Source organism: Chamaea fasciata, unplaced genomic scaffold (genome assembly GCF_029207755.1).
Source record: "Chamaea fasciata isolate MVZ Bird 193981 ecotype frontalis unplaced genomic scaffold, bChaFas1.0.hap1 SCAF_17, whole genome shotgun sequence".
Lineage (NCBI taxonomy): Eukaryota > Metazoa > Chordata > Aves > Passeriformes > Sylviidae > Chamaea > Chamaea fasciata.
Genome location: NW_027094102.1, coordinates 14,778,014 through 14,799,435, shown reverse-complemented (window position 1 = coordinate 14,799,435; position 21,422 = coordinate 14,778,014). Strand labels below are relative to the sequence as shown.

At 51.9% G+C, this 21,422-nt stretch overlaps 1 protein-coding gene across 5 annotated transcripts in view; it reads right to left on the bottom strand.

Moving 5' to 3' along the window:
- DLGAP4 (DLG associated protein 4) overlaps window positions 1-21,422 on the bottom strand; it is a 62,203-nt gene that overhangs the window by 2,694 nt on the left and 38,087 nt on the right. For all 5 annotated transcript variants that reach the window (XM_066199278.1, XM_066199279.1, XM_066199280.1 and 2 more), the window contains 5 exons: window positions 5,421-5,782; window positions 4,030-4,121; window positions 3,188-3,597; window positions 1,330-1,421; window positions 42-194 (listed from right to left, as the gene is read on the bottom strand). In XM_066199278.1, coding sequence (XP_066055375.1) covers window positions 42-194; window positions 1,330-1,421; window positions 3,188-3,597; window positions 4,030-4,121; window positions 5,421-5,782 — 1,109 coding nt within the window. The remainder of the gene's footprint in view (window positions 1-41; window positions 195-1,329; window positions 1,422-3,187; window positions 3,598-4,029; window positions 4,122-5,420; window positions 5,783-21,422) is intronic.

Genomic DNA, 21,422 nt, shown 5'->3' with positions numbered 1-21,422 from the left:
TACAAGGTGTTCTGGTCACTCCCCCAGTGCCCCTCACTCACCTTTCTCTCCGGTGTCTCTGCCAATTGCCAGCTATTAGCTTTGAGGTGGTACAGCTCGTCAAACTTCATGCTGATGTCTTCAATGGACAGCTGGAGGAGATCCCAAAATCCAGCCAAGTCCTGGGCTGTGGGTCTGGGATTGGCGTTAGGGTTCTAGAAGGGGAAGCAGTAAAAACACCACTTCAGAAAGAACACACCCAGCAGAGGAGTGTGCACAACACCTTCACCCCTTTTATGTCTGCTTGCAACCATACCCAGTGAGAACTCACAGGAGACACCAGCCCTAAGCAAGGGCACACAAAGCCATTATTTATAGCCCAAATAATTTCTGCCAAACTCAGGAAGCAGGTCCTGACCGCATGCCTCCTTACAGCAGAGTAATCCTGAACCAGACACCCAGTGCTGGCACTAACCCCACAGCAGGAACCTCCAAAAGCAGGTGCTGAGCGTGGCAATCAGAGCAACAACACCGATTTCTTACACAGAGACCCTGATTTCAGGGAGGGAAAAAATGGAAATGGATACCCAGCTCTGATGCCTGGATGCGCAGCACTCCAAGCAGCCAAACTGAGCTTCCACGAGCAAAATTATTTTGCTACATTTCCAGCCAAAACAACATGAAAGCATCAGTACTTCTCAGGCTGGGTTGAAAAATTTTAAGTAGCTGAAGTTTTTTCCAAGAACAGGATTTTCCCTGTTCCCAGACAGCTGAACCACCACCACAGACCCTGGAAAGCATGGGATCAGATCCGAGCAGCTCACACCAAGCTCTCAGCTGGGATCAGCACTTTACCCCCTCCTGCTCCTCAAGTCTCTCCAAGCTTATTCTACGTCTAAAGGGGAATTCACCTCTGAGGAAGTTTGCAAAATCCATCTACCATAAAGCTTGAGGGGAAAACTAAACCACAGATTCCATCAATCCCCATTAGCCCAGGTCAGCTCCGAGCAAGGGCAAACCCCCACATTCCCTTTCAGAGATCAATTCCCAGTGACCTGGGGACAGTGTCACCAGCCACACACGCAAAGGGAGCACGTGTGGCCAAGAGCAGACTTTTCAAACAGTCCCCCCTGTGCAGCCCAGCCTCAGGAGTTTGCCTCATCAAGCCCTTCAGAAGCAGGAGGCACCTCTGTGCTAACCCAGCCCTCCCCGGCCTGGCACTGCAGGCTGTGGCTGTGCTGGCTTTGTTTTCACAGAGACAGCAGCCTGTTAACACATGACCAAGTCCTTGTAGTGCTGTTGAAAGAGAGGCATCCTCTCAAAAACCAGGAAAAAAAGACACAGACTCACCAAGTTTTGTTCACAGAGACCATGGAATTGCTGGAACTTCTGTGACATTAGTAACTGTGCACTGCCCACTGCACTCAGGACTTTTCCTAAGACTGAGAGGGACAAAAAAAAAAAAAAAAAAAGACCTGAGTTAAACAGACTATTTATTAATTGCAGCAACGAGCTCCAGCATTTCTGGAGCAAAGAAACACTCGAGTCACCAGAAAAGGAATTTCAGAGATTCTCAAGTCATCAACTGCTCTCAGGAACAAGATGTTTTGAAACTACATTTGTCTGCAATTGCTCCTTCTGGCAGGCCAAACACAGACCTGGCTGAGGACATTACAACATCCAAGCTGGCAGAGAGCTTCTTAAACTGACCTCAGCCCCTCAGAGGAGCCACCAGCACCACCTCAATGAGGTCTGGCACCTGCTTAGAGATCTCAGCCTGCTCTCCCAGCCCTGAACAAGGGAAAGGTGACACAGGGACCACTCTCCAGCCTCCCTGCTCCAGCAGGGATTAACACACAGGCCAGGGCTTTTAACCCCCAGGACTTTATGCTCCTCTTAATGGGTTTTCCAAGCAGCCTCTGGGCATGGACATGTTCTTCCGCTCATTAAAGGAAATACAGTCTGGGCTTCTCCCTTCCAGAGGCAGGTTCAGACTCCCACGTGCCTGCAGCTGCATCACCAACAGGGACCACCTGAGTCCTGCCTCCTGCTCTGCTGCTGCCCCTGAGCCTGCTCAGGAGATCTTGGCTGGACAAGCTCACCCTGGACTCCCCCACCAAGGCTGCGGTTACACAATCAAGCAGCCTGCTCTTGGCGGTCACAGGACAATGCCATGCAGGTCTTGCTGTCTTTCCTTGCCACAGGTCAAGCCAGGCCAGCCCTGAGGCAGGGAGACCCCTGGCACAGCCTGTCTCCCTGGCAGCCAGGGCAGCACCTCAGGGAATCGGATTAGGGATTAGCTCCTGGGGACCCAGCAGTGACAGTGAGCTAAAACTGAGCCTCACCTTTGTTTCACCTTTCTCAGGTTTTAGAAACATCAAAACCAGGCTCCACACAAAGATCCTGCCCTCTTGCAGCCTCATCACCCACTCCTGTCACTCTGTTTGCATCAGAGGCATGATTCCCACTGCAAAAAGCCAGGGTTTTGCCAAGGCATTTGAAGATAGAGGAACAAGCCCAGCTGGGACTGAACCCCATAAAATCACCTGGCTTCGTGTTCCCTGTTCCATGCTTCTGGTGTACCCAACAAAAATTCAGTGAGGCTTTCCCATGTGAAGAAACCTCCCCTTTGCTATAAAGACAAGTTCATCAACTGAACTGAACAAACAAGCTCCAGAGCTGTGTTCCTTCTGCCCCACTGCCAGCTAAGCTTTCCCCTGCCTGTTTGAGAGTAATGGGTGAGGCGGGGAGAGATCCCAAAGCCTCCCTGAAAGCTTTTTGCATTTAACCATTTTTAAGATTAAATCCATTTAAGCTTTTAGCAGTTTTGAGTGGTCAGAAGCTGCACCATCTCCTGTTTGTCTTTTATGCTGCATCACAGCATTACTTCTTCCTCTCTTTGCTATAGGAATCTACATTACACTTTCCAAGGAAAAAGCATTCCTTGTCCCATCCTCATCTCCATGCTCTGGCTCTGTCAGCTGTCACCAATTTAACAGAACCCCAGAATGGTCTGCAAGGGATGGGACCTTAAAGCTCATCTCATTCCATGGGCAGGGACACTTTTCACCAGACAAGGCTGCTCCAAGCCCTGTCCAACCTGGCCTTGGACACTTCCAGGGATGGGGCAGCCACAATTTAACTGACCCGATACTCAGCTCCAGCTCCTTCTTTAAGGAGAAGCTGCGGGGCTGCTGCCCACACCCACCTTCCTCAGAGAGACTGTTCTCTTTGGTCTCCTGGTCCATCTGGCGGCACCAGCCCTCCAGGCGCTCGGTCTCTGCCTGCAGCAGCTTCAGGAACCAGAAGCCGTCCCGCCGGCAGGGCCCCGGCTGCGCCGGCTCTGACGGCGACGTAGAGGAGCTCTCAAGCCAGGGGTCAGGAGGAGGGAGAGAAGAAGGCTCCAGGGCCGGGTCGTTGTTTTCTCCATAGGAGAGGTTTCTCTTAATCTGTGAGGGCTTGGCTGGTTGCCTGGTGGAGGCATCAACACCAACAGAGTTGTTGTGCTGGGGGCACTCAGCGAGGCTTCTCTCAGATGATTTACAGTTGGAGTTATTGGGCTCCTGCGTGTCAGAGTCTGTGTCCTGTTTGGAGGACATGCTGCGAGAGTGGCTGTTTCTGCAGGGATCAAAAGCCATCGTTCAATAGCACAGCTCGGCCTGGCTGGAACTCCCACACCGACACCAAAATCCATGGCCACAGCAGAGCCTCTCCCTGCCCCTCCTCATACACAGACACACCACACACTCAGACAGACAGAATTATAAGGTTGCCTGCTTACTGCAATCGGCCGTTCAGACAAGAGGGCTGACACATGTCCGTAATTACAGCTTGGAATTTTAAATTTTTTTATTTAATTTCAAGTTCCCATTGATTTGGCTGTTAGAGAACAAGTGCTTTTTGCAGCGGGCGTGCGCTGTGGAGGAAGAACTCTCCGTGGGCCCCATTCAACACCACTCACTGGCACAAAGCAGGGAAGAAGGTCTAAGCACAAGTGGGGGAGGCATAATTTAAAATAAAAGGAAACTGCACAAGTTGCGTCTCACTTACCGCCACTCGTCCTCTACCTGTACCCCGATGGACTGGAATTTGGTGGCTGGTGGAGGAGGTTCCTCTTTTGCCACTGGCTGAAGGCAGTCAACCTTATTGAACAAAAAAAAATACAGACAAAAACAGACACAAGAACTTGCGGCTGGAATCCACGTTAGTAGACCAGGAGTGTGCACACACACCGAGCATGTTGACGCCACATGGGAGGGCTGCCTAAGGACAAGCATGAGGCCACTGCTCAGCTCTGTTCCCATCTCAGGACCAGGGCTGTGTCCTGCCAGGCTGCTGCCACCACCTGTGCCAGGAGCGCTGGGCTCTGCACGACTGGGGCTGTGTCCCCGTGGCATCCCACACAGTCAGGGACCACGGCATTCAAGGGAGGACCGCGAGGTGATTGAGACTGACAGCAAAGCCTCTCTCCCAGGGATTGACACCCTCCATGGCTCTGGATAAGAGGGTTAGAAGGTTTTAGGAAAGAAATCCAGGTGACTTAGGAAGCAGCTCAGAAAAGGAAAAGCAGAGGAAGGCAGTCAGCCTCTCCTTTTAGGTGCTCTGTCGCACCAGCCTTGCTAAGAGGCCTTCGCTGTCACCTGTACTGAGCCGGCCTTGCTGCAAAGATGATGGAGAACTCGTTCAGCATACACAGAGCAACTCAAAGCTCAGACCCTGCACTTGGAGCTGCCCAAGTTCCCCTCTGCTGGTAACCAGCACTTGGGACAGAACCAGAGCTCACAGCCACCTGTAACAGAGAAACCTGTCCCAGAGGCAGGCACAGCCCCAGAGGATGCATTTTGCTGACTAAAGCACAGATTTACACTACTCACTGGGTTCTCATTTCACCGTGTTATTAACAGCTCATTTCCATTGATTCCCACAAGTTAAATGCTTCCAGCAAGGGAAGCACCAATCTGTTGGGAACGCTGGGCAGCAAGGAATTGCTGTCTCCTGCCTGCAGCCCTGGGGCCATTTGGCACTGCAGCAGCCCTTTCCACATGGACATCAAGCAGAAGGGCCCACCTCTCAGGGGAGAATTGTCCCTAGAACCATGATGGACAAGGAGCAGACTGATGGGAAGCAATACAGAGTACAGGGCACAGACAGACCAGCAGCAAAAGGCCTCTCCAGAGGGACTCACCAAGTTAACATGGCCCCTCTGCTCTAGAAAACATTTTAAATTTGTACGAAAAGATCTTAGTCCTTTCTGGGCTGTGGAAAGGGAAAGTGCTGCTGTCTCTCACCCTGGGAACACAGGCAGTTATTCTGACGAGGCAGGGAGTGTCTCTTGCTATTCTAAGTGAGCTCAGAGTCACACCTGGTCACAGAAAAGGCACACGCTAAATGGATGGGGCAAGGACATTCCTTGGGACAAAGGAGAACAAACTATTCCATACTTGTATTCCTATAGACGATAGCTTTCTTTTGGGGATATTCTCCACTTTAGGCTCCTCGTTAGTCAGAGTCCCTTTGTCACTTTTCAAAGTTGCATTTTTCTGAGGTAACTCTGGAGTGTCTCTGGCCGGAGTCACGACGCTGCCTCTGGTCACGCTGGGTGTCCTGGTGCTGTCCAAGCTGTCTGAGGAATTGCTGAGCCCTGACTGGCTGGTGACCTCACTCTTGTGGTCCTGGCTGTCCAGGTAGGTGTCCTGCGCCGACTCAGTGCTGCTCTGCACAGTGACAGAGATGAACGGCTTGGATGTGGTCCGAGGTGGGACGGGAGGTGGAGTCTTTTTATATGCCACTAGGCATGATGAACCTGCAGGGATGGAGGGGGGAGAACGGAGAACCCAGGAGACAGGTTGGAGGGAAAGAGATACGGTGGAAGAGAGAGAAAAAGCAGGTCAGTCACGACATCCAAGAGGAGCCTCCGAGCAGCAGCTGGAGGCAGAGGTGCAGAACCAGCCCACAGGCAGCAGCTCACGCCGGGGACCCACACCAAAGCATAGGGGAAGCGAAGGCAGAGCCAGAGCTAGCTTGCAAAAGAAGTCAAAAGGAATACCATGATGTGTGGAAATCTGGAAGTGGAGAAGAGGGACAGAAAAGCCTCCCAAGAATGCTACAGGGTTTGGCAGGTGTAAGCCTCCACAGTGGGGAAATATTCTTTGGCTAAACCCTATGTTTTAGTGTCCTAGTACAGCCAAGTGTCTCAGATCTTTGTCCCATCAGTTGACAAGTTTCAATGTCTGGATCAGGGTGATGGTTTTTCCTACAAAAATGGAAAGAAGCCATAAAATTTGTTAGATGTTGATGGCAGGAATACACATTTGAAGCCCAACAAACCCAGCTACTCCACATCAGAGAAAAAGACATTGTCTGGATGCAACAGCCCAAGAGTGGTGAGACTGCTGCTCCATGGCCCCAGATCCAAGTGGCAGCAAAGCCAGAGCAGACACAGAACACACATACCCCACTTGGAGGGATAGATACGTGGCTGGCTACACAAATCAGGACAGCAGCCACAGCCCCAACCCGCTCCTGTCTCTGGCTGGACAGGATGGGAATCTACCAGTGAAAATACATGTAAAATACAAGTACAATCCATGTGGATGCTGCAGCAGCCATGTTTAGGCTCTCAGTCTGCCCAGGATATATAAGCCCCTGAGGCCACAGTCCCACTCCAGCTGCTGTGCAGCCAGGACAGGCAGCACTGGGCAGGGCATGGCCAAACACACTGACCAGCCACCTTCCTACACACAACTGACCGACCGCCTCTATCCCCCTACCCCTGTACTCTCGGTCCTCCCCAAGTCACCAGACTCCTTTTCTTATCCTACCTCTGGTTCCTCCTATTACGTCCTGTACAACCCCAAACTGCTTTTCCCCTGCACCCCACAAGACACCCCAGCCCTGGCCAGCAGCCTCCTTAGTTCCAGAGATCTGCAGTTACTCCCCACGTCACACCTGCCTCACCATTTTCAGTGGAGCCAGAGCCAGTTCCGAGCACCCCTGGGAGCCACATTCCCTGTGGGCCAATCCCAGAGCTGCCCCATGAGCCTTATTGACAGTGTGTGGACATGTCTGCATTTACACGTCCCACTGTTTACCATATTAAGAGCTAAAGCTCCACTTCAAAGGAGGAACTAAAAGGGAGGAATTACAGAGGAGGAGATCTGTGTTTCCAGCAGCATTTCTATGTCCAGAGATGCTGAGCAGCACCATAATGGTGGCAGAGGAGAAGTGAGAGGCTGTGGCTCTCAGCTCTGCAGGGCTGTCAACCCAGCTGCCAGCCTGGATCAGGAGCTCAGAAAGCACCAAATGCATCCCAGTTCCCTCAGGCCACTACACCAAGTTCAGCACAAATTGAGCACTGTCCTGATGGCAGGAGAGCAGGACCCATCCCACCACCCATCACTCTCTGCCCCACATGGGTGAGGGGTGACCACAGTCCTCCTGCCCGAGCTGCCTGATGTGGAGCATCATCTCCAACAGCAATTCCGTGGCCCAGTCTCACGGCCTGACTCACACAGCCCATCCTAATGGGGCAGCGTGGGAGCAGCCTGACCAGAGCCATGGCAGAGGCACCCCCGGATCAGCGGTGCCTACACCCCAAAACAACAGGTTACTCCTGTTACTGCACCAGGGCTACAGTGGCCACTGGCCAGGGCAAGCGAGAGCCACCCCAAATGGCAGAGGTGACAGCATGTCACATGTCCCTTCAGTTAATTCCCTCCACATGGCCCCTGTTCTTCCCCAGGGACAGTGCCCAGGGTGTCCTGCTACCCACAGCCCCTGTGACACTGTCCTGCCTGGAGCTGGACTGGCCACAGCCCTTGGTGGCTCAGCTGGCATGGTCACCATGAGCTCAGCCCAGCTCCCAGCTGCTGTAGACACTACCAGGGCTGGGACTGGGAAAGGAAATTGATGGCTATCTGACATCAAACAGCACGGCCAGGCAGAACAAGGGGAAGGCACAGGAGCACAGAGTTCCTGGGGCAGATCAGTGGTGTCCAGGGTCAGTAAGCCAGACCCGAAGTCATTGTCCACTTACCAAGAGACAGCACAAACACTGTCTGTGCTGTTCTTTTAAAGGGGGAAACTGCTGAATCCCCCTGGCACGTTCCTGGGATCCCTTTGTGCCGCCTGGCTTGGCTGAAGGGCAGCACAGGATTTGCTGGATGGGAAAGACCGAGGACCAACAAAACACACCCCTGTTCATGTATCTGTGCTCAAAAGGTTTGCTACCTGAGCTACAAAAACCCTAAGTCTAAGGCTCTAAGAAACATTGCAAATGACAAACACAAAAGGATCAGGAGCTTTGAAGAACTGGGGACGCATTAGTTAATGCAATTGCAAATTAACTCCACCGAAGCCCTCTGCAAGGATAAAAGAGGACTTCTGACTGTCCAGCAAACTCAGAAACCACACCTCAGAATGCGCTTTAAAAGCCCAAGTCAGAGCAAGCCCATCCAGAACAGTCTGTCCACGGCCCTCAACACAACGCTGAACTACAGTTCAGTGCTTCCTGCACCTGTGGGACGAGACAAATCTCAAGGAAGACAAGAACATCTCAGTGTTTCCATAGGAGAAGCAGGCAGCATTCCCTCTTGGCTCTGAGGCCAATCCCACCAGTCAGGAGCATTCCAGTTGCTGACTTACCCCTCCAAAGGGCTACAGCTCAGCAGGCACGGATCTGCTCTGGACTTGCTGAGGTCACAGACTTTTATATTTTAAAATCAGCTTAAGCTGCAATGTGGAACTACAGTTCCTGTAAGCACTGGATCAAGACCTCACTCTGCAGGACCATCAGCTCAGTTTGCTTGGGAACATCATCCCTGCTCTGAAAAAGTGTGAAACAACAGGAGAACATGGAAGTCATGCTTAAGCTTCCAGTTTTGCAGCACTAGGCTCTTCCTGCCCACAGGATCTTGTAAGGCTTATTTCATCGAGCAGTAGGAATTCACAGCATGCTGTGGATGATTGATTTTGGGGAGGAGGATGTTTGTTTATAGTCTTTCTTCTGTAATTATTTTTAGAAAGCAGCATGTTTCCAAATGAGCACCTTGCACCTGCCCTCAGGGGCTTGGGCGATCCCCAAGGATGCGGCCCTGGGCAGAGGAGCTGTTTGCAGAGCCTTATACCCTCAAAAACCAGCTGGGCATGCTGGGATCCTCTCCCTCTCCTTTCAGAGGCGTTTGCTTCTTGGAAGACTAAAAGTAGAGTCATAAGAGAATGTGAAATCCAGCTCCTGCTCCCAACCCCACCATGCTGGTACCTGCTCAGTACCTGGCAGCACCACCAGGATCACAGCAAAAGTATTCGGAGTCAGATTTAAGGACCACAATTGCCCTCAAGTGCCAGTGTTCTGCTGCTATCGCTGATTCGATACAGCCTGGTAACATTTCTAATCATTCCAGGAACTTCAAAGACCTACCCAAACCATCCTTATTTTTGGTAAATCACCTCAAAGGCCCCCAGCCAGAGTCAGCTGTGGAAGCAAGTTCCCCTGCCCTCAAACATCAGGGCTGGCTGCTACTCTGTCCTGCTCCATGCATCCCCCTTTCCCCATGGGAAGGGCTGGAGGAACGACCTCATTTCCTCACACATAAAGCAGAACGCTCTGAAATAATCTCTCCCACAAGGCAAGCTCATTTGCCTTTCAAATAAAACAACCATTGAATAATCTTGCAGCAAATAGCATCAGTGGCATTATCCCCTTGGAGATTCCAGCTGCAGGGCTTTGGGCTGGCCTTTGCCACAGGGTCTCCCAGCTGGATGGAGCTGCTTTGGGAGGCAGTTTCCAATAGCCAAGGGAACCGGTACAGTTGCATTCCAAGCGACCTGACCTCTGATTTTCATCAGCTCGAGGAACACTTCAAGGTTGCAGCTGTAATGAACTGTAGGATATTTTATTTGCACAGTGTCCACATGAAAATGAGCCCCAGTGACAATTCATACCGATGACAATATGGACACATCGATTTTATGGGTCACAATAATCACTTCACACCCGATTTTTCTCCTTCTGCGCACTGAAGGTCAAGATACCTGCACCAGTTAGAGGCACTGCTGAGAAACCTACCCGAATTTTGTTAGTCAACAGGAAAATCATACAAGTCAGAAATCACAGAGGCTTGGGTTGGAGAGACCTTAGTGCTCTTCTTTTTCCTACCCCTGCCCTGGGCAGGGACACCTTCCACTATCCCACGTTGCTCCAAGCCCCGTCCAGCCTGGCCTTGGACACTTCCAGGGATGGGGCAGCCACAGCTTCTCTGAGAAGCCTGTGCCAGGGCCTCTCCACCCTCACAGGGGAGATTTTTTCCTAATACCTAATCTAAATCTCACCCTCTTTAAAACAATTTCTGCTTGTCCTATCACTATCTGTCCACGTGAAAAGTCACATGGCTCCCATAAATTTCCATCTAGACACGATGCGAAGTGCCTCTTGCTCCGACAGAATGACTGTCTTTAGAGTCCGAGAGGAGCTTTAAAAGAAGTTTTAGAGTGATTAAACAAACAGCTCCCAGAAAGTGAAGTCGAGTGACTACATTTGTTCAGAGAGGCAGTTTATGGAAATGCCTCCTACCTCAGTGCTTTTCCTTTGTCAATTTCAGTACGAGTGACCTTTGAAAAACTAAAAATCTCACCTTGATACTACACAGAGGTAAGAGATACACACAAGTGGGCTGTGGGAGCCAGGGAAGGGCCGTGGGCTCTCCTGCCAGTCTTCACTCCAGGCTGCAGGGTGACCCCAACACCAGCAGCATCCTGGCACAAGCAGCTCCCCAGAGAACAGCCCAAACCACGTGCCACCTCTGTGGTGGTGCCCATGGAGCCCTGCAGAGTGACCAGCCCAGCACAGCCCTTTAACTCTCAGATGATCCTGAAGAATGCCATGAACACTTCACCAGCTGCTTCTGCTTGTCACAGAGCCCACACACAAGCCAGGCTGTGCTTGTGAGTCAGAGGACAGAATTCCCCAGGAGCTCCTCCCAGGCAGCAGCACCAGGGAAGAGCCCTCTCACCCGCTGTGATAGCCCTGCATAAACCCAGCCCAGACACCCAAATCACCTTCTGAAGGAGGGCAGAGGAGAAATTCAACATCTCCCATTCTCAGCATGGCTCAGGCAGAGCAGCAGTGCTGGGGCATGGCTGGAATGGCAGCTGGGACAAGGGGACCACTGCAGGCTGTCGCTTCTCCCACCATATAGTACTCTTGTTCCCAGGACAGAGAGCCAGGCCCTGGGCTCTGTGCCATGGGACACCCCACAGGGACCCCAGGCAGAGGCAGGAGCATCCCAGCAGTGTCAGGGAGCACGGCAAAGGCCACGGGGGTCTGCAGCAGGGACCAAGGAGAGGTGAGGGGCAGCAGGCTGGGGTCACCCCCTGACACTCCAAGGCAGGAGTGTCACTCCAACCACTGCAGCTGCTCCCACCAGCAGCTATAGAAGATGAGCAGCCCTCACTCACAATTACACCCCGGTCACTTCTCCTGACCCATGGGAAGTGGCTATTTCTCCCCTGAACAGCATCAATTCACTTGTGAGGGGAGATGCCCGTCCTGAGTACCACTGTTGCCACAGAAGCTCTTATGGGAGCAGCCTCCATCCAGCCCCACGCTGCAGGTCCCCCTTGGCACAGCTGGTACTGGGTTTGCAGACTGCCGTGCAGCAATCCGGCACTTTGTTACACAAAGAAACAACTTCGTAGCTTTAAGCGAACTCCCTCCTCAAAGTCCTCCCTGAGCAGCCAGAGAGGCTGTCACAGCATTAACAGACCTGTGCCAATAGGTCTTCGCTGCCCAGCTGGGAGTCACTTCCAAGTGCTGGCGCAGCGAGCATACAGCCAGAGCTGTGAGGGATCTGTTATCCCTTGCTCCTGTTCAGGTCTGGCACACCCTGCCCACAGCACTCCTGTACACCCCAAAGGCTCTGCTGGCAAGACAGTATTTTATCACCCATGTATCCATCTGGTACTTGGTGTTAGGAAAAAAGGGACTGCCCTGCACTCGCCTGACCGCTGCCAAGTACAGCGCATTCCTGCATATCACTGAAATGAAACAACTGGACATTGCTGCAGAAAAAGGACCTCAGGCTCAAGGGAGCATCTCTCAAATGCTGCAGTCAGAAGCAAAAGCTCCCTCTGAACATCAGCTGTTTGTAGACTAACAGCTCTCATCCAGAAATGCACTACAAAATGCTCTGTACAACCATTTGTGTTCTCTGATCAGCTGTGCCTGAGATGCCCTTAGTGAGAGCTGCAGCCCTGGTCACCTCAGAGCCACCACGCAGGGTGTCCAGGGATGCCTGAACCAGGCACAGGGGCACTCAGGGCTGCGAGAGCCCCAGCAGCAGTTCTAATCACAGACCTGTGTACTTTAGGAGGGAACATTTCACCAGAGAAGGAAAGGCTGAGGGCTGTGAACTCTTTACATAACGGACTTTGGATTTTTCAGTGTACCAGAAGCATCATGGAGATGCTCCAATTTGGAACTGAAGCACAGAAATGATAATGAGCACTGATACACTGAGAACTATTACACTGGGAAGGCAAGGCAGGCTGCTTAAAAAAAAAAAAAAAAAAAGCCACAAATTTAAAAGAGGCATGAAGCAACAGAAGCCACTCCCCCTCAAAATGTTGGGGGTTAAAAATAGGGTACCTCACACTGGTGGCTCCTGACAGATCTGGCCATCCCTCCTTTCAGCACAGCCTGCTGCAGAGTCAGCAGGGACACAGCAGATGCTGCAGGGGACGCCAGCCACAGGCACTCCCAAACCCAGCTGCAGCAGCTGACACTGGGACTGCTGCGTGTGCTGGAGACACTGATTTCTCCCCACCCTCCCCGAAGTGATTCTCAGGGCTTTTTTTTTTTAAGCGAGTTGAAGCCGTGGTGAGTAGCTCCACCCTGCTCCAACCACACAACCAGCAAGTGTCCTTCTGGCCTGGGGGCTCAGACAGATCTTCAACCCAGCCAGCGCAGGGCAGCAGCCAAAAGGAGCACTCCCTGCCTCTCCCTGCCCCAGGGGTTAATTCATTACCAACCACCAAGGCCCTCAAGCCCAACCATTCTGCCTCAAGAACTAACAGACTGGGAAGCGAGAGCCCGGTCCCAGGAGCAGCAGAACTGCATCTCCGATGGGTGGGGCTGCCTGACCCCCAGGGACAGCGTGGTGTCACAGAACAGAGACAGCGGGAGCCCCAGCTCACAGAGCCCTGCGATCTCTGATCAACAGTGTCCACCCAGCCCAGGACCCTGCACCAGGAGGGCAGCACCGGAGTCCCCGGCAGCACGTGCGCTGTCCTGCCAGGTGGGCGCAACAAAGTCACCAGTGATTCCTCCTGCTGCCAGATCTCGCCTGGCTCCTCTAGCTCTGCCGGGGCAGCCACAGGAGCTGAGAACCCACCCAGGCAGGCCTGGAGCTTGATCCCCTGGCCACGCACAGCCCTTCCCCAGCCAGACCCCGCACACAGGCACCCTGCAGCACAGCATGGTGAGCAGAGGCCATGAGAGAAGGGCCAGTGGAATTCTAATCTCACGGCAGATTTTGCAGGAGTAGAAAGCTCTGGGCAACAGAAGCCCAGCTGGGCTTTAAGGCCACACCATTTCTCCCTGCTGGTGCTTTGTGCAGAGGATGCAGAAATGGGGTCCCACAGTGCCAAGGAGCCACCAAGCTGTGAGACCCAGGGCTCGCTGCATGGCCCAGCAGCCTGCTCGCTACAGACTCCTCCTCACTCACAGCTCCAGAGGGCTCCCAGCCAGGCCTGAGCCGCGGCAGGCACAGGTGGAGGGAGCGGGTCCCTGGCTGCAGCACAAGTGGGGATGCCAGGATGGAGGGCTTGAAACCTTTCTGTGCACACAGCAACTGGAACATGGGAATAGGGAACATGGAGAACCCACATTGCTGCTTTTCCTGCCTCTGCAGAAGGCAAGGAAGCCCTGCAGATACCCTGTCTACACATCTGCACAGAGCAACCAGTCCTCTTGAGAGGGCCATCAGGAAGGGGCTCAGCTCTGAACCATCAGTGCCACAGAAGGATTTCTAGAGAGAGCAGACATTTCCATCAGCCCCTGGCATTGGAACAGGTCACATGGACTTTCCTGCAGCTGGTGGCAGCTAAGACAATGCAAGACTGGACAGAATGGAAGCACACAGTACCTCACAGAGCCTGCCCAGCAGCTTAGCACCCACCACTCCCAGGGCTCCAGGAGATACCAGGACCACTTCAGAACTACATGGACCACAGCTTAGTGACCATGTACCAGCCAAGAGCCCTCAGACAGTGAGACACGCTGTGCTGAAAGGTGCTGCCACAGTAAGAGCAGCAATCCTTTCTGCTGATGCACTGAAGCATCATCCACTTCATCTTCCTGATGCAGGGACCTGTGCTTGCAGCATCTCACCCAGACGTGGCAAATAAAGCCCAGCAGCAGCACAAGGAAGTGCCCACTGAACTCGACCACACACACGAGTGATCAGTGCAGCAGCACAACCACACAGTGCCCAGGGCAGCTCTAACACCATCAGCCAGCAGGTCAGAGACAAGAGGGACCTGCTAACACAACAGGAGACGGAAAACACAACTGAAAATATGTAGAGATTTGCATTCCAGAGAGTATTTCTCAGGAATGGCACTTCTTGTAGGCAGGCCCCATCCCTCCTTGCTTTTAAACACTCACTGTGGCAGTCCCAAAACGTCGACTCTGCTGCTCTGGGACTGCAGGTGCTGTTCTGCCAATTGCACTCTGCAGCTTTGTGTCTGGGCTGGTTTGGGCTCTGCAGCCCTGAGCGTCTCTAGGAGAGAGGCATGGGACATGCCAGATCACACATAAGAAGCAGAGAGGGGAAGGGAACTGGGTGCCACAGAATTTCTGGCCCACAGCAGTAACCAGCCCTTGTGTCCCTCTCCCTGCTTAATGCTGCCTTTTCTGCAAGGTTTGCTCAGGGTTATCCAGCACAGACATGGAATTAGGGCATAAACGTGAACCAGACAGGAATTAGCCAGTGCCACCAGGTGACAGGCTGCTCCCCTATCCCTCCTCCACATGGGATGTTATCCGGCTGCTCTGCAAGGCAGCAAACTGCAGGGAGGAGGGGATGCTTTGGGAGGAGACACGTAAAGAATGATGGCAAATCCTCCATGCACCCACGACTGTAGCCACTCCTAAGTGCACCAAGGGTATTAGCATTAATCACCCAAGTTTAGCGTAATTAGGGAGGTCTTTTTAGTTTTTCTTCAAGCTAGCAGTTTGTAGAACCTCTTGCAGAAGTAAGATCCACCAGCTAATGATGCACTGTATGAAATATCCTCTCCCTTCACCATCACTTCATTTCATGCACTGCCACGTAACTTGGAGGATGGCATATGTGGATGCTTTTAACTCACTTCCCTGCCACTGCAGAAGTCCAGGGAATCTCAACACACCTCCTCAAAGTCACAGCCAGTCAAAATCCATATGGCCAGAAATGGCTGGAAACCATGGCAAACCGAATCTCTTCCTATCTATGTCAGAGCTCAGCAGCTCAAACGGGCTATTTTCGGTTATGCTGATTGCTGAAGCCCCAAATCCAGTCGTTCCCAAGCATTTGCTCACGTGTCACAGAAGACACATCTCAAGTTCTCCACATACAGGCAGCAAGATGCACCTTGAGCACAACAGTAAGTGCAATAACCCAGGTCTTGTCATCTCAGAAAGGTGAGTGTGTCAGTCCAGCACAGCAAAACAGCACTGTGACTCTGTGGGGCCGCCCTCTTGGCCCAGGGACCTCCCCCCAGCCCACCAGGAACCACTTTGTCCAGGACTTTTTGACAGCTCCAGGAACAGGAGTTCTCCCTACAGCAGAATCACACCCAAAGCTTTGGGACAACCAAGCCCACAGTGTGGTCCACAGAAAGTTTTGCGAACACTACCCAGTTGCTGAGGCATTACTGGCACATTCCCACTTATGGACAGTCCTGGAAGCGGGGTGGAGGGGTTACCAACATTTTAAGTGTGCCATTAAACACTGTTCACAGAAGAGCTGGCCAAGAGGGTGCTGAAAACACTGATGGCAGCCAGCAGCTTGTCAGCACAGAGCATGATAACAGGAACAGGCCTGTGCTGATGGCAGCAGTCGCTGAGTTCCCCAGCACAAAAGGGGCTCCCAGCGAATTGCTCCATCCCCGAGAACACAAGCAACCAACAATTCTGTAGCCTACCTAAAATTCTGAGAAATTGCCACCATCACTGCCAACAAAACCTCCCTCAAGGCAAGAACTAATTTCTCCTAAGTTTGTTCAGCAACGTGATTTTTATCACAGGTTTCAGTTACTGTATCCCAAATTTTACCTGATGCAGGAAATCTGCTACTCTCCCTTGATCACAGGAAGATATTCCGCTGTTTTAGGCAGGGGCAAGCGTTTAGTGATGCCAGCAGGAGCAGCAGAGGTGGTTTTCCCAGGACATTATGAAAAACCCTCCCCACACCCAGATGACTAGGGATTCTTTGTGAGCTGAAAACAAACCCCACCCTGTAGCCATAGGGCCAGGCAAAGCACATGTGTCAGCAGCTGAGGAGACAGCAGTGAACAGTCTCTGCACCTCGGAGTGGGAAGGCATCAGGCTGGACTCATCTCACAGTGAAAAATTCCAGCCTTTAGTCAACAGTCTTTCCACTTGGACAGGGGCTGTCAGGCAGCCAGCACCCAAGATTTACATCTTCCAAACTACAATCATCAAGAGGTTTTAATAGCCAGATTCAATTGAAGCTATTTCCTCCCTTAAGTATGTACAAACCAAGATGTGGCAACATTATGCTAATACTGAAGAATCAAAGTCAAAATTGCTGGGAAACTTCTGTTGGCTGAGGCACAGGATAAGCTTTGCATGTTAGAGAAAGCTCCTCCATATTCTATTTCATTGTTTAACATGGCATTTTCCATAAGATTAAAAAAAAAAATCACATGAACAAACAGAAGAGGCTGTAGCAGGCTGCTCCCTCTCCATTAGCATTAAATTTGACAGTGCTTCAGCTGTTGCAGCACAGTCTGGTCTGATGTGGAGAGGAAGGGAAGTCCTCAGTCTCAGATCAGGCAATTAAGCAAATATTCCAACCTTTTATTCCCTTTGGGTAGAGTGCTAGGAAGCTTTGGAAAGCTGTGCTCATCTGAACTAACCATGGACCCTGCAGAGCACAGAGCTTTCCTCCCTGGTGACAGAGGCACACAGAGGAGCAGAGTCACGTCCCCAGTGCCACTGCTCACACTGTTCTCCCAGAGACCGAGAGTCCTCAGCTCTGATTTCCTAAGAATTTCAAGGATCACAAGCACTCCCTGAACAATGGATGCCCCAAGGGAGGGGGTATCCTGAGCAAACCTGGCACTTTCTGGAGTACTTTGTCTCAGGAAGCGAGCAGGCATTGACCGGAGCCACTGCGCAACTGCAGCTCTGAAACCGAAGAGCGCAACAGAGCCCAGGCGTGCACCCAGAGCCTTCTCCAAGCCGTCTGAGGCTCCAGTATCCGTGACCTACAAAGCTTCCAGCCACCACCAAGTCTTCACCTTCACAGCTCGGTCTGCTTTTCCTGCAGGCTCCAAAACACCACGTTCCTGGTTCACAGGCCAGAAGAGTCCCCATAAGCTTTCAAGTTCAGAGCCCAGACCACCACTTAGCCACAAGTCTGGGTAGCAGGTCTGGATTCAGGGGTGCAGTACCTGTCTGCCCACACACCCGGCCCCTCCAGCTTGCAGAACCTGCCATGAAGGCATTCCAAGGATCTGAGACTTGACTAGGAAAGGGACACAAGGGAGAGGCCAGAGCATAGCTCTATTCACCACATCTAGTGAACAGATTCAGTTTTAGGCCACAGAGTTGAAGGCACTGGCTTAGTCACGCTGTTCCCATGGCACTGGGACCTACTCCCTTCTGTCTGGAATTCAGAATGTGACAATGACTCCCTGGCCTTCCAAGGAGGGTTATCACTAAACACCAGCCTCCACCAACAGCATTAAACGTCACTAGAGCATTCCCTGCTGCTTTCAGGAACCTGCTCAGTGTGGAACAGACCATTTTCCTGCCTTGGAAGCTATGTGCCAAAAGCTTTCTTGGCTTCATTTCCCACCTTGCTTATATTTATTCCTGTTTCCAAATGAGTGATCTCCTCTCCCTCCACTCCTTCCAACTTAGCAGCTGTTTAACTCCAGCTACAAAACAAAAACCATCCACACCAAATTCAGAAATCTTAGGGTGTTCTGCAGGATATTCCAAAAAGCTCCCTCCCAGGACTTCACCTGTAAACACCAAGTACCAACCACCAGGTGAAGCAGAGGCATTCTGGGCTTTTCCTGATCTGTGGCTCGGTCCTGAATGGTCGAGGACAGGGAACAGATAACAGGTGATTTAGAGTGGCTTAAGAAAGGTGATGAGAACAATCTAAGCAGACTGTTTTGAGCTGTTCCTGCAAGAGACAGTTTACCGAGGTGTCTTTGGAAGAAGCCACTCCTTGCTCATGCACAGCAATGGGGCCTTCCCACAAAATTGTGTTCACTTGGTCTCCCAGAGCCTGAAGGGCCTCCAGAGCCTGCTGGAAAACACACCAGCCCAGCTCTTTCCTAGTCCAAGGAGCTCTAAACAGACCGTGAGGAGCCTCGAAAGAAGCTTATCCACAATGCTCCCTCTTCCTGCTCATCTTCAGTTCTCCCTCCCAGCACGTTCCAGGTACTCTCACAGGCACCTGCAACCACGGGCAAAAGGAGCACTGGGGTCCTTAGGAACGCAAAGCCCCTGCCCCAAACAAGAACCTTTGTCAGCTCTGAAGTGACCTAACCAGAAAGCACAGTGGGGCCATGGCATGTGGAATCTGCTGGACTCAGTCTAACAGAAAACATCAGTCCAAGTGACGTTCCAGATGGGAATTCATGGGGCTCTTGCAACAGGTCTTCAGAGTTACAACCCTGCCCAAGAGCTGTGTGCCAGCCTTTGAAGGCACTCTGAGGTTCAGCAGGCTGGTGATGTTCTAACCATGTCCATACCCATCCCTTCCCTTGCTCCCAGCCCAGGTCCCAGTACTCTGGCAGCTGCTACAGCTCCAAAGCACACACAGTTAAGTTCTTCCAGCAAGGGCAGATGCAGGGAACAAACCAAACTGCTCCTTGCAGACACCTCCTCACCCAACCAAAGCCAAAATGGTTTTGGAGAGAACCAGCTCAAGATTTCTAAAACCTGACTACCAAGAGCTGACACACCAAGGAAAAGATGGTGCCATCAGCTCTCCAGGAAAAAATCCCATCTCTACACTTCTCTAAAAATCTCAGCCAAACTGCGAAGATTGCCCAAGGCTGGAGTTTTTCCTCCACTTGGCCATCTCCCCACACTTGGCCTGGGAACAATTTTAGACTTGGAATGCATTACTGCATTCAAGCAGCCACTCCTTGTTGTGCCAGTTGTCCAACCCCCAGACCAGCTGGAGGATGAAATTCCTAGGAACAGCAAAATACCAATCTTTGGATCCAGGGCAGTCACCAGCTTGGTCTCTGCTGTGTTCAGCTCAAAGGCATTGCTGAGAACAGCTACTGTGGCCTCCCAGGACAGACTGACTGTGTCAGCTACTTGGGGTGAGTCCAGCAAGTGCTTTCACCTGAAGTGGCCTAGTGAAACAAGAACCACCAGCCAAAAATAACCCAAGAGTGAGGGCTGATACAGCCCCAGGGCAGCACTGAGCTCGTGGGATGCAAGGGTGGGATCAAGGAGCAGGTCTCCAAACTATCTGCTCAAGGGGTTTGTTTGCCAGAAGGAATCCTCCATCAGACTATGGCAAAATACACCAGAACACGGTGCCACCGCAGGGGCATATGGCTGGGAAGGACTGAAGGACACTGCTCTGCCCTTGTCACTCCAGGGTGAAGCACAGAGCATACATACCCAGGCACAGACCCTCGGCACATACAGTGGTCCCAGTGTCACCTGTACAGGGACTGTGCACTTGGGGTCACTTCTGATGTCTGTGACACCTCACTGGGAAACAAACCCACCCAATCCCTGCTGCTGCACTTTCCTGGAAAGCACTTTCAAGAAAACGTTGGGGTTGTTTACATAGCAGAGGCCCAGTTTCAGAGGAAGAGCTGCCCAGTCAAGTTCCTTGGACGTGAGCCGTGTCAGAAGCCTCAAGACAGACACAGTGGATACTGACTGAAAATGAAGGTCAGTGGAACAGAGCAACTCCACCAAACAACTGCTCCGTAGGGCTCTGGCAGCCAGGCAGGACCAACACTGGGAACTTGCTGTCAGCAAGAGACTGATCCAGCAAGGAGAAGTCCAGTCCAGTGCTGGAAACAGAGAGGGCTTAAACTCACATTGCAGCCCAGGTTACTGGAGACCTGGAGCTCATACTGCAGGAATAATTGTCCTCTTCAATACACCTAAAAAAAGTCTGATCTCAGATCAGTCACTATATGATAGCAAGAGAAAAAATGTCCTTTATCCTCCAACATTCTTTCCAAGGACAAAAGCAGCTACAAATGCTTTTGAAGATAAATTAATGGTAAACTGCAGGAGGCAAAGGTGGGACAACAATGAATAAGAGCCTTTAATTTTCACATCTGACTTCTCTTGTTTGCAACCGCACAGAGCTGGTGAAGAGCTGGCAGATCCTGGACCCCAGTCCGAGGGGGGTGGTGCACCCCAGAAACATGCAGGGCCCAAAGCACTGCTGCCAGGCAGCCACTGCCCCACAGGGCCCCCACACTGCTGCAGGGTGGGGCTCCACCTGCTCCAGCAGCATCCCAGACCCACTGCAGGTGCCAGCTGCTCTGGGATTAGCCTCTTGTGGCCTTCCAGGGAGGCAGAGCAGCTTGGCCAGCCCTTCCCACAGTGCCCATTCTCCACATGCTATGGCTGGTGCCTCCAGCAGCACCATCACACCAACAACAAATCCTGTTCTCAGGGGTGTTTCTATTCCTGTCCCAGACACGCAGCAGACACACGATGCCTATGAGATGACAGCAGACAAGCTTCATACCTACAAGCCCAAGGCTTGAGATGGGAAAGACAGCTATGCATTAAAGCAGCCATAGAACAAAAACCAACAACCCCCTTTTAGCAAGAGATTCAATTCTATTCTTTAGCTGTCACCATGACACACAGCCCAGCTGAGGAAACAGAACAACGTGTTATTTTGGATACTGCTTTGTAAACTCATGCGTGGCCAGTTATCTAATTGTGGGAACATGGATGTGAGTAGGCTTGGAGGGAGCAGCAGAGCACTTGCAGGGTCATTTCACAGTAAGCTCACTGCAGTTTGCATCATCTCCATCAAGAAATTTCCACGGACTGCAACGTCAGCAGCTTTGCTGCAACACACCTGGGAGAATCTGAAATGCCACCGCCCTACCACAGGACTGTCCCCTCCTACCCTGGCCACTTACAGACACAGCCACGAAGACACTTATAGGAAGTATTTCCTCAGCTAATTGCTAATTACATT